The 12,224-nt window shown below is 40.3% G+C and overlaps 2 protein-coding genes across 2 annotated transcripts; both read right to left on the minus strand.

Annotated features, from left to right (window-relative positions):
- Window positions 1–1,873: 1,873 nt before the first annotated feature.
- On the minus strand, window positions 1,874–7,677 carry LOC116521066. The gene is made up of 2 exons (XM_032235684.1): window positions 7,581–7,677; window positions 1,874–7,411 (listed from the first exon to the last, which is right to left on the minus strand). The coding sequence occupies exons 1-2, from the start codon at window positions 7,627–7,629 to the stop codon at window positions 3,573–3,575; spliced, it is 3,888 nt and encodes a 1,295-aa protein (XP_032091575.1). The 5' UTR covers window positions 7,630–7,677; the 3' UTR covers window positions 1,874–3,572.
- Window positions 7,678–7,801: 124 nt separating this feature from the next.
- On the minus strand, window positions 7,802–9,429 carry LOC116521077. Its single transcript, XM_032235709.1, has 2 exons — window positions 8,909–9,429; window positions 7,802–8,814 (listed from the first exon to the last, which is right to left on the minus strand). Exons 1-2 carry the CDS (start codon window positions 9,147–9,149, stop codon window positions 8,429–8,431), a joined length of 627 nt encoding a protein of 208 aa, XP_032091600.1. The 5' UTR covers window positions 9,150–9,429; the 3' UTR covers window positions 7,802–8,428.
- Between the last annotated feature and the right edge of the window lie 2,795 nt (window positions 9,430–12,224).

Genomic DNA, 12,224 nt, shown 5'->3' on the forward strand with positions numbered 1-12,224 from the left:
TCAGCGCTAACGCCCAACGGACCCCTGGAATTTTTCATCACGGGGCATGGTGAGCATTACACGGATTTAAACAATACCCTCCTGTATGTGAGTTGCAAGATTGTAAAAGCGGACGGGTCGGATATTGATGATGGGTCAAGGGTGGCCCTGGTCAACTACCCCATCGCATCTCTGTTTAACCAGTTGGATGTTACCTTGGGAGATCGACTCATTACCCAGAGCCATCATTGCTATTCGTATAGGGCCATAATTGAACTGATTCTCAACTTTGGTGGTGATGCATTGGGCACCCAATTTACTTCTGGTGGATTTTACAAAGATGACTCAGATCTCATGGAGAGTACTCTACTGACAGCGGCTGGGAACTCCGGTTTCAAAGCGAGAGCGAGACACACGAGCGGTAGTCGAAAATGGGACCTGCTTGGGCCTCTGCATAGCGATCTGTTTTTTCAAGACAGACTGCTAATTAATGGCATAGATGTGAAAGTCAAACTCACAAGAAGCAGAAATGAATTTTGTGTGATGAAGGATGGCAATGAGAATTACAAAGTGCAACTCCTGGCAGCTTCTCTCTTTGTAAAACGTGTGAAAATATCCCCGGGAGTGCGCCTTGGCCATGCAGAAGCTTTGCTAACCGCCAATGCCAAATACCCCATTGATCGAGTGGGGATGAAGGTTTACAGCATTCCCGCAGGTAGTCTTGTGTGTAATCAGGAAAATCTATTTCTGGGTCAACTGCCTAAACAATTAGTGATTGGGTTTGTGGACAATGCCGCTTTTAGTGGGGATTATGAAAGAAATCCATTCAATTTTCAACACTGCAATGTCAATTTCTGCGCCCTGCATTGTGATGGTGAACAGATCCCCGCAAAGCCTCTTCAGCCCGATTATGAGCATGGTCTTTTTGTGAGAGAGTACATGCAGATGGTGCAAGCAACAGGCAAAGGCATGAAAGACAGACCGTTGTTAATCAGCCGGGAAGAGTTTAACCGAGGGTATACTTTGTATTGTTTTGACTTGAGTCCTGATCAGGGCTGCTCTGAGCACTATTCATTGATCAGGAACGGCAACCTCAGAGCCGAAATTAGATTTGCACAGCCCCTCCCCAACACTGTTAATATGATACTCTATGCAATCTTTGAAAACCTTATTGAAATAAGTCACACACGGAATGTACTTTTTGATTATATGTGAGTATGGACACACAGCAGCTCCTCCACTTGCTCTCCGGAAATAAGGCCTTTCTAGGGGTCTACCCTTGTGACCTGTTACCACAGAGACAGATCACCAAAAGACCTTTTGGATTAATCATAAATACCCATCCTCACACTCTTCCTGGGGAGCACTGGCTGGCCCTCTACTTTCCATCTCCAGGATATGGTGAATTTTTTGATTCTTATGGAAGACCTCCGGATAGCCATGACTTTCCTGACACCATAGTGATGTTTTTGGAGCAGCAAGCTGAGAAGTACACATTTCACCAACGCCAATTGCAACACCCCAGTGCTGTGACCTGCGGACAACACTGTGCATTTTTTCTGCTGAACCGTACTAAAGGAGTAACCTATGAAAATATTTTAAAGATGTACTCCAATGTAGATACTAAAAATGATCAAATGGTAAAGCTGTTTGTAAAAACTATAAAGGTGGGGAGGGGGCTTGGACCCTGTAACCGTCACCAGTGCATACAGGCATGCATGCCTTACTGTAAAATAAAGAAAAAGACTTAAATGTTTAATGATCACTGTGTTTTTATTCATTTTAAAAATTGAGCCAGTCACCAAACCTGAGCTGGCTTCTAGGTTTTATTGTCCAAGGGCTAGAGGGTGTTCCTGTAAACATAGTCTTCTGAGCCCCAAAAGGGGCTGTCATAACAGAGTCGGGACTAGCAGCAGTTTCATCCTTAACAGCCAGAGTATCTTTCAACTTTTCTATTTGCTCTTTAACGGCAGTAGAACCCAACACAGAAGTTGGAACATTCACTTCGGCCATAGCATTCATAAAATCATCCCATCCTTTAGGTTTCCGCTTCTCCGTAGGGGCTCGGTGTTGCGAGGCGCCTTTCACCAAGTCTAAAATATTAGTACCGGGAATAGGTACACCTTTGTATAAAAAGGTACCCCGTTCATCCCAGGTTGAGACGTCCTGGTGCTGTTTCATTTTGTTCAGCAAAAGTTCTGCATTTTTCCTATAACGAGTGCTCACACCGCTTAGGATATCATCCATACCGGTGGTCTGTGGAGTTGTTTGTGGTGGCTGCTCTGGTAATGTTGGAGGTGGTTGAGGCTCCCCCGGTGGATAAATGAGATTCAGTTTGTCCTTTTCAGACTCATTTTGCCTGGTCAGTCTTAGATACCTCTGCAGTACAGAATTGTAGAGCTTAATCTTGTCATCCTCACTCAAATCATGCCTCTGAAGTATGTTGCGCATCTCATCATCCAAACGGTTAGTGGCTGTAGTACCCATAGTAGGCGTCCTGCCCTGTAGCTGCTCCATCTGATGACGCGACACCAGATACATTTTCTCTGCATGGTCCATGGTTTACCCTGCTAACAGGCTAGTCAACAGAGGAATAGCAGCCCCTAGCAAGGGACCTATAAAGCCGCCCGACTGAAGTATGATCTGTTTCTTCTTTTTGAGTGAAACCTTTCTATCGCTCAGCTTTTTAATGATACCCTTCTTACTCTTTAGAGACCGGAATTGTGAAGGTTTCAGAGGAAGATTTCCTTTTAGGGTGTTCAGTGCTATTTCTGCTATTGACCCCACCAGGTCATTATTAGCATTGCATAAAATGGCTTTTCTCTGTCTTGGTCCGGACTTTACTAAGATTTTTAAAAGCCCCCAATTTCTACGTAACCTCTCTGACATCTTAAATGAACTAGTGCTAAGATAACTGGGTTACAACTTTTTACTCTTCTTTTTCATCGTGTAAACAGTAGGCCAATCAGGGGGGAAGAGCCCCGTTCTTAGCCTATAGGATTCTGGAGTGCTGGCTGACAAATCTACTAACAGGTACCCGTATGGTTTGTGAGTGGCATCTTGGAATACTTCTAAAAAATACTTTGTGTTAGTGGGATACATCTGCCTGGCCAGTGTGACAATTTGCATTTGATCACGGGGGCTTCTGAATAAAACCAAATATTTGGAATTCAGAGCTATTGTCCTCATTTTCTTACCTTGAAAAAACAGGTTTTGTAGTATGAGAATAATGCTCAGGTTTCTGTGATGAACGTACTGTGTAAAAGCCTTCTCTATTTGGTCGCTGTCACCGACAGATGCCATGAGATCATCTATCACAGCTAGAGTTACTTGATTTGGCGGAAACAAAACATCATCTTCAAAAGAAGACGGAAGACCTTCCACAAACTTAATATAAGGGAATTTATTAAGCAGTTCTTTGTACAGAGGTTGCCAACAGCTATAAAACCATACAATATTTTGAGGAGTTTGAGACAATACCCCATCACCATGTTCTAACATTTGTTTGATAAAAAAAGATTTACCAGAATTGGACGGACCACTTATAATACAGGAAAAAGGGTGTACAAATTGTGCAATGTTTTCCATTCCCCTTAATAACCGTAAGGCAGTGTACAGTAATCCTCACTATTTAATAACCTTTTATTATACACAACTTTTAAAGTTTTTCGGAGGACCCTCGTTTCTAAGGTCCACTGTTTCTTAACCCTGACAATTCCCAACTGTTCTACACTGATCTCCTTTTTTCTCTTTGCATCAGGCAGACAATAATCATCTACCAAATCTTTCAAACTGTCAAAGTTAACTTTACTGCTATTACCACAATTTAGCGTGATACCCTTCACTTTTACCACTGCTTCACCGTTGGATAAAGCATAAGCATACGTTTTTGGGCCGGCCGCAACAAACTCTGTTATCGTAGTGTTTGGTGGAATTTCGCTTGTCAGTTGTCCTAAATAATCACCCAAAGGGGGTGTCCACGCCCCCTCTCTACTTACAAAGATGACTGAATCGGTGTCATGGTACAGACACCTATCGCCCAGCCCCTCCAGTAGTCTGTATAATTCTAGCCGTGCATAAGCGGTCGTAAAGCTGGCAATGAATACATTAGTGCATGAGGACTTGGTGGGTTGGTTCTTGGCAGTTTTCCACGTCACGACAGCTGTCTCTGTATCTACAAACTCGCATGAAGAAACGTCATAATAGGGTACAAAAAGATATTTGAATAATTCCTCAGGGTTTGTCACCACTGATGTGGTCAGGTGATTGGTGCTCTGCCCAAACTTGCCCCACAATGAATTTAAAAAGAGTTTGGCAATCTGTCTTTTGGCAGGATTTACTTCAATGCGGTCACGTCGTAAATGGACCCCTTCCATCTTTTCGTAATCCTGAATATATTGCTCTTTATCCTGATCTGTTTTGCACCATTCAGGGTAACCACTGGCCTCCTGTTTCTGTCTGAGATGCATGTTCATATATCCTGAAAATAGCTCATTTGAAGTTTTTTCAAAATGCCAGATCTCATAGATTTCAACAATTCTGTAACCTTTTTCTAAGGCTACATTCAATTCAACAGTACACCATGTACCGGTCAGAGCTCTTTCCTCATCACTGTGTTTACAGGGGGAGGTTTGCAGTTTTTCTGTGCAGGTAGCGCACAAACTAAACATTAATTTGCCCCCTGATTTGTGAGGTAGGACTGGGAAATAGAGATTCCTTGGCGGGTACACTTTGACTTTGACTAGCCCAAAATATTGCTTTATGTCCCCAAAGTTTTGATAGATGATTTGAGGGTGCCCAATTGGATACTCCTTGGTCTTATTCACAAAAGGGTACAAACTGGTGAAATCGTAGTATAAGATTTGTTCACCAGGTTTTGGTTTGTAGTACAGGCATGTAGCATTTGTTCTACCACCAAAAAAAGCATCTCGAGGATTCAAAGGAGCTGGGAGCTTATTCTCAACTAGAAACTGCTTCAAAGAGGTATCCTCCTCCACCATGGCTCGCCACTCATGTTCCCAGATGCAGCGCAAAGCATAACCCTGTGACCTGAGGTATTCTTCTTTAATCCTAGTATGGCTGTGCAGGCTACCATATGTTGAATCAAGTAATTTGTTGAAGTCTTTTTCAGAGTAGCAGACAGGGCACCCATGAAAAAAACACCCGTGAAATTCAAAAGCTGTGGGGGTTCCATTTATGACCGCGAAACCATCCAAAAAATATTTGCCCACTTTCTTTTCACCACCCTTCAGAGCATGTTGAATATTGAGCTTCTCAGTGTGCTCTATATACAACAACCATTGAATCGCTGGAGCCGAATACCTTTTCTGTGTATTGTGATAATTGTCCAAAGGATCTAAAGCAATGGTATTGCTTTTCAAATACATGAACAGGTACTGTGCCATGCAGACAGATGCCAATGTGATATATTGGAAGGGGTCAATGCATTGAATCTCCTCAACAGTATCCAACCCGACCCCACTGCTGTACTCACGCTCAGTCATTTTCATCACCTGATCCCTAAATCGAATACAGGCCTCTCTTAATATATCTACATCCTGTCTGCAATAGTAAGCCAGAGCCTTCTTTAGTTTAAACACAGTACCTCTATTAGCAGTGTGCCATTTCAGGAATTCTTCTCTCTCCCCAGGCATCATAGTTTCTGGGCTGTAATACTTGGTTTCAGGGAGCGGCCCCACGTAGTCTTGATTGGCCATTGTATTGAATAAGTGAGGGAAATATCCTTTGCAGCCTTGAAACCCCATAGCTTTGGGTAATTTGGATAATTTAAGTGGTAAAAATGAGAGGCTATCAATAAACCGAATCTTATAGTCTGGAAGGGTAATACACAGTAGTTTCCCACCCTGACTTATAAGTTGAACCCTAACCTTTTCTCGGATCAGCTGCCTCAGTACAAGGTATCCATCATAACCTTTGGAGTTGTGTGCAATAAAAGTACAACCTTTAAACTTATGATTTATAAATTTCTTTATAAACTGTTCCAAGCATCTAACACCATAACAATCCCACCTCACAACATCTTTATCGTCCTCATCTTTCAGCATATCCCTGGCACATGTATAATTAGGTATGTGGGTACCTGTTTCTTGGCAGCATTCAAAATCATAAATAATATATCTTTCGCCAATTCGTGGTCGGTCCAACGATTTTAGAAAGCATAAATGACCTTCCAAGCTTTCTACCTTCTCATAGCACTGCCCACATTTGACTTCCTTGCACTTTTTGTGGGGGGTAAAGACATAAAGACCACACGTTTCACAATATTGTTTAGTCTTACACTCAACTTTTCCCTCCTTAGCGAGTTGTGCATGTCTTTCAGCACATTCCTTAGACCGACAAGGTGCTTTGCACCTACAGCACAGCCCCTTCTCCACCTCAACCTGCTGACACTCTTGCTTTAGGCATGCTCTGCAAATATATTGGCACCCGTGACTAAATTTGTGGTGATAAGCCGTGTGGCAGAATTTACAAAAATAGCGTTCGCCCAGAAAGCCCTTGATATTTTTAACACCATAGTAATGCCTGTCGTGCAATAATATAAATACTATTTTTTCTTGCTGCGGGTGACCTGTAACAAAAAAACGCCACCCGTCCTGCATGTAAAACAAGATCTTTATAGTGACCTGTAAATGTTTTTCAAAGATGTGAACCTGAGAAAAGTCAATCCTATTTCCTGTGGAAATACCCAGTTTCCTGTGAAGTTCCCTGGCCTTGGTAATAATTTCTTGCTTACTACCATCAGAACCAATCAGACAGAGCAAACAGCTGGCAAAACAAAGAAATTCGCCTTCCACATTGAAATCTACTAGATGCTGTCTTTTTTTCTCCAGTACTTTGGTAAGCAGCAAAGTATTTAACTTCCTAAGCCCCCCTCCCTCCTTGTTCTTCACGATGGTAACCACTAATTGCAAATCACCCCCCCACAATATCTCAGCCTTACTTTGTAGCAGATTTTCAACACTGGTGAGAAAATCATCAGCGTTTAAATCATTCATACACCTCCTATGAGAAAAGACGGGGTGGTTTAACCCCTCTGCATCCAACCGTAGTTGAACAAAATCATTTGGGCCGATGTTCATGGCTACGTTATTCAAAAGAATCTGTATCACATTATGTATGGCCTCTATAGCAACTACAAAAGATCGGATTTGATCAAGATTAATAAATCTATATCTCTGATAATATTCCACAGCTCTAAAATTCCGGATAGGATTTTCCCACGCCTGCACCATATCCAGATAAACATTGTTCACATTTTGAGAGTTTACAGAGCCAGGAGCTTGTAGCTGGGACATAGTATGGTGTGTATCCTCTTCTGGTTGAGAGACAGTCATAGTATCACAACTAACACTGTCTGCTAGGGATTCAGGAAGCCCGGCGCCATGCATTTTTGCTTTTTTGCAGGACGGTTCTGATTAAACAAACAAGCAAAGAAACAAAACAAAAAAAAAAAGTTATCACCAACATTCCAAATAAACACACACACACACACACACACACACACACACACACACACACATTTAGTTTCTAAAAAATAATACTAATAGAGTTATAGTTGGATAAAATGTGAGATATTATACCTCCTAGCGGACTTTGTGCTGTGCGGCTTGTGGAAGGCTGAGGGGTCATGTTATGCTGGGACCCCTGGGATTCTGCAGGAATAGTGAGATCAGCGAATGCTTGATCGTCCACCCATTCTGGAGGAAAAGAAAAAAAAACCCCAATAGTCAGAATTGTTGCAGAATGTTTATAAGAATCTAAATATATGAAAGTATGAAAGATAAATACCTTCATATGCCCTCAAACATTCTGAGTCTGTCAATTCATTCTAGTGAAAGAAAAAATTCAATCAAACAAATAAGCAACCACTCTATAAAAACCATTTTATATCTAAGTGCTTCAAAATTAGGCTTAAAATTACTTACAATTGTAACACCCATCAAACATTCTGAATCTGTCAATTCATTCTAGTGAAAGAAAAAATTCAATCAAACAAATAAGCAACCACTCTATAAAAACCATTTTATATCTAAGTGTTTCAAAATTAGGCTTAAAATTACTTACAATAGTAGATTCCATTCTGAACAGGGGTCTTCTTAGCAGTTCAAATTGCTCCAGAGGTATGGTTATGCCAGAAACCAGTAAACATGACTAGACCTGTATAGTCTCCTGCTTTTATACACCTTAGTGACGTCACAAATTAATCACATCAGAAAAGGGGAGTTCTTCACACCTTATGCAAAAACTGCCCGCCCTGCCTAGCTGAAAGAAGCATTTGAATAGAAGCTAATGTAGTAATATCACATGAGCTTTAATTAAACTGTATCTCTGTGTTTAACATCTGACAAGTTTAAACAGAAGGGTCAGCAAAAGAAAAAAATATAATACACCTTTCATGTGTTTTGTAAATCACATTTTATTATAAATTTCATAGCTTTAACAGTTTATTGTAATTAATTTCTGTTACATTCTGGCATATGATCCTCTTCAGAGCCAATGGTAATTCAGCTTCAGTCTTTGACATTAATGACAGCGGTTCATGGCTATTCTTTATACACTGTATGAATGTCTTGAGATCGTCAAATGTATCCCGGGTGAAATATAATTTATCCATTTTGTCAGTAATACTGATGATGACCCAGAGAACATGTGGCATAGAAAGCCGAATACATAAGCTGTTAATAAGTTCTGTTTCATTGTTTCCATCCACATTATCTTCTGATTTTAAACATCCCATTAAACAATGATGTATTATTTTAATAACACACACTTTCAGAACTTGCGGCATGCTGACATTTTGAGGCTCCACCGCTTCTAAAACAGGAAATAAGGTAGAATTAGATTGGGGGTGGGGGGGTGTGTTTCAACTAATCAAAATACTGTTTTCTTAATTTTTATATCAACTCACCATTTGATATTTTGCAGAATCTACAATAACAAAATTTTATATTCTCTTCAATGAAGACAGGTCTTTTTCTTATTCTACGCCCATGCTTGGGAGGTTTGGGGATCAAATTTATATCAAACAAATCCCCTTCTGAAGTTGCCATATAGGGTTTGTTGCATTCTGGCATATGATCCTCTTCAGAGCATTCGATGCTGGCTTTTGCTGTTGTTTTAAAAACATCTTTGGAATCAGAGGTTGCCATCTTCAAGAGACTGCTGAAATTAAGGCAAACTAACCAGCTCTTCTAATGTCAAGTGCGCCTCGCGCATGCGCGGAATAACAGGGGAGGGGTGGGGTGGGGCAGGTAAGACGTGTCTGGGCCTGCCCCACACATGTCTCTTACGCATGCCTGGAATCACAGAGGAGCGGGGTGGGTGGGCGAGTAAGGGCTGTCAGGGCTTATCCCTGGCATGAATGAACAGGCTTATCCACTGCATGCAACCTGGCGGGGTTGCCTATTGTGAACATTTTAATTCCTGTTAATATTCCTTGTCTTTTCCTGTTGGCGGGCTTCAACCTACCTAGAAGTAAATACCTTTTAGAGAAAAAATGGTTAAATGCAGACCCATGTCCCAAAAAAATTAAAACCAACATTGCCTAGAAATAAATTCTTTCTAGGATAAAAAAAGTGGGCTTAAATGCAGCCCATACCTTTTAGAGAAAATGGTTAAATGCAGACCCATGTCCCAACAAAAATTAAAACCAACATTGCCTAGAAATAAATTCTTTCTAGGATAAAAAAAGTGGGCTTAAATGCAGCCCATACCTTTTAGAGAAAATGGTTAAATGCAGACCCCCATGTCTCAACAAAAATTAAAACCAACATTGCTTAGAAATAAATTCCTTCTAGGGAAAAAAGTGGGTTTAAATGCAGCCATTAGGAGATTGATTACAAATAAAAAACATTTTTTTATTTCACAACCCCACTCCCCCCACCCTTGAATGTCCATAGAATTAATCTAGGGTTAAACTAATCATGTACACAGAGTCTTGGCATCTTTCTTGATGGGGTAAGTTTCAACCCTATTTGATGGGGTTAGGCCATTACACATATCCTGCTAGGGCTGCTTAGGCCTTTACAAATATTCAGCTAGGGCTGCTTAGGCCTTTACAAATATTCAGCTAGGGTTATGATCTTATGAAATCTTGCACCACGTGGGTCAATTATGCACACCCCAGCCGGGGAGGAGGGGTATACACGTCACATCCGGAGGGTGGGGGCTGTGCACGTCACTTCCGCTTAGGGGGCATGATCTGGTGACGTAATCAGCACGTGGGTTTGTTTACTTTGATGACGTCACTGATCAAAAGTACTGATAATTTTCATTAAAAAAAGGTATGAACTATATCTACTGATGTGCACCGAGAGGAAGAATATTATGCCAAATAAAACATTTAATATTTTAAATAGTTTGGATCATTGATGTTACATTTAAAACCCAATTAGATGAAATACTGATGAGTAAAAGCTAGGTAAAGATTTTGTGCATATAGAAATATAGAAAAGGAAATAAGCAAGGTGTTTCTTAAGTGGCAAATTCTAGTGATGAGTATAAGGAAAAAGGGAAGTGTTTGGCAATATAAATGTTTATACATATTGTCACCTTCATTATGTCTTCTAATAGAGGGATTGGATAGGGGGTAGAATCTTATACTACAATTATTTGTAATGTTTATTATAAGAATAAAGTGGTGTCCTGGGAATCTTTTCTGAAGAAACTGAAGATGAAAATGTGTATTAGCTTTAACTAGAACGTAGATGGGAATAAAACACTTCCTCCATTTATGCAAGGCAGTGTTTTCCTGCAGTACTGTTTGGAACTGTATACATTTTTTTTAGTTTTCTAGTTATTAACCAACACATTTTAGGCACATGTCAGTGAACTTCTGGGATCATTCTAGCAATGCTTGAAATATTTTTCTTAGCAGCTTGAAATATCTTCTAGCTCATTTGGTCAAATTGTACAGAGCTCTTGATGTTTCCATACTGACATCTTTGCATTTGCCAGGGGGTGGATACCAGCCAGTTCTATAATGTTGTGACAATATATATGAGTCGTTCAGAAGAAATGCATTTTTAAAAATAGCCCAATATTAATAATAGAATTTTGTTATCAACACTATAACTCTTAACATAAGAATGGCTTATTTTTAGTTACCATACTATAGTAATTAGTTATCTTAGTTATTAAGCTCAGATATAAACAGTTCACTTTACTTAAATTTACTGCATCACAAACAAGGAAATAGGGTTTTGCGATTTAGAACATGCCATGATTATAAGTCTGTTGGTTAAAGTTCTGGCTTGTTCGAAACCTCTAACTGTTTGAACAAGACAACGCACATTACTCTGAGTATATGTAACTTCTCTCTATTTAGTGTTGGTCAGATCATACCTGAATATTTCACCACGTTCTGAGCATTGTATTTTAGGAAGGACATTGTCAAACTGGAGCATGTCCAGGTTAGACCATTAAATATTAAATGGAATAACAAGCCTAGAAGAAACCATTAGAAACATTGGATTTGTTTTGGAGAAGATTATAGAGAGACATAATAGCTCTTTTCAGGTACTGGATGTCATGTGAAAGATAGAGGATGGTTCAGAGTTATTCCAGAAGACAGGACAAGAACATAATGGCTTAAATTACAAGGGAAGTATATTTGGTTGAGTATCAGGAAAATATTCAAATTTGCTCTATACTAGAACATAGTTCTTCAGTAACTGACTGAATTAATTCAGTTGCCAGGGCCTAACACACTGAAACACAGAACAAGCATACTGGTTGTTGGGCTTATGTAACAGAATGAGATGCAAATCCACCAACTGCATTATAGGTATTCTTTTTTTAACCTCCATTTGTTTAGCGACCAGTCAACGTTATGGTGGTGCTGAATAAAGAGACTTTATTATTGGTTCTCAAAATTCTGGCTGTTGTAGCCCCTTTATGATAATGTTTCCAAAATTTGGCCAGCCAGGGCCTTCTTTTATAAAAGAAGCCATATGAAAGAAGGCCTCAGTTGTGCTAGATCAAAATAACCTTTTTAGCCAGATTTTGTGTGTGCGTGTGTTGGCATAGCCAGAGCTATCTTTCATGGGCTAGCGAAAGAAACCCAGTGTATGAAAGAAGACTTGGCCGTTGTGTACGTATGGCTTCAGGCATGGCTGGGTGGCAGGGGCAGAAAGTGGGTATCTAAAATGGATGTTTTGTCTGCAGAAGCATTAGAAGAGCTGTAGGCTGTTCACTGCACTTGAACCCTCCCCACCTATCTCCCC

This window comes from Thamnophis elegans, chromosome 1, assembly GCF_009769535.1.
Source record: "Thamnophis elegans isolate rThaEle1 chromosome 1, rThaEle1.pri, whole genome shotgun sequence".
NCBI lineage: Eukaryota > Metazoa > Chordata > Lepidosauria > Squamata > Colubridae > Thamnophis > Thamnophis elegans.

Bases quoted from the DNA above. Each gene is read 5' to 3' on its own strand.
- LOC116521066 (XM_032235684.1), bottom strand. From the start codon at position 7,629: ATGACCCCTCAGCCTTCCACAAGCCGCACAGCACAAAGTCCGCTAGGA. The intron at 7,412-7,580 runs GTATAATATCTC...TTGTTTAATCAG, and splicing joins AGCACAAAGTCCGCTAGGAG to AACCGTCCTGCAAAAAAGCA.
- LOC116521077 (XM_032235709.1), bottom strand. From the start codon at position 9,149: ATGGCAACCTCTGATTCCAAAGATGTTTTTAAAACAACAGCAAAAGCC. The intron at 8,815-8,908 runs GTGAGTTGATAT...TTCCTGTTTTAG, and splicing joins ATTCTGCAAAATATCAAATG to AAGCGGTGGAGCCTCAAAAT.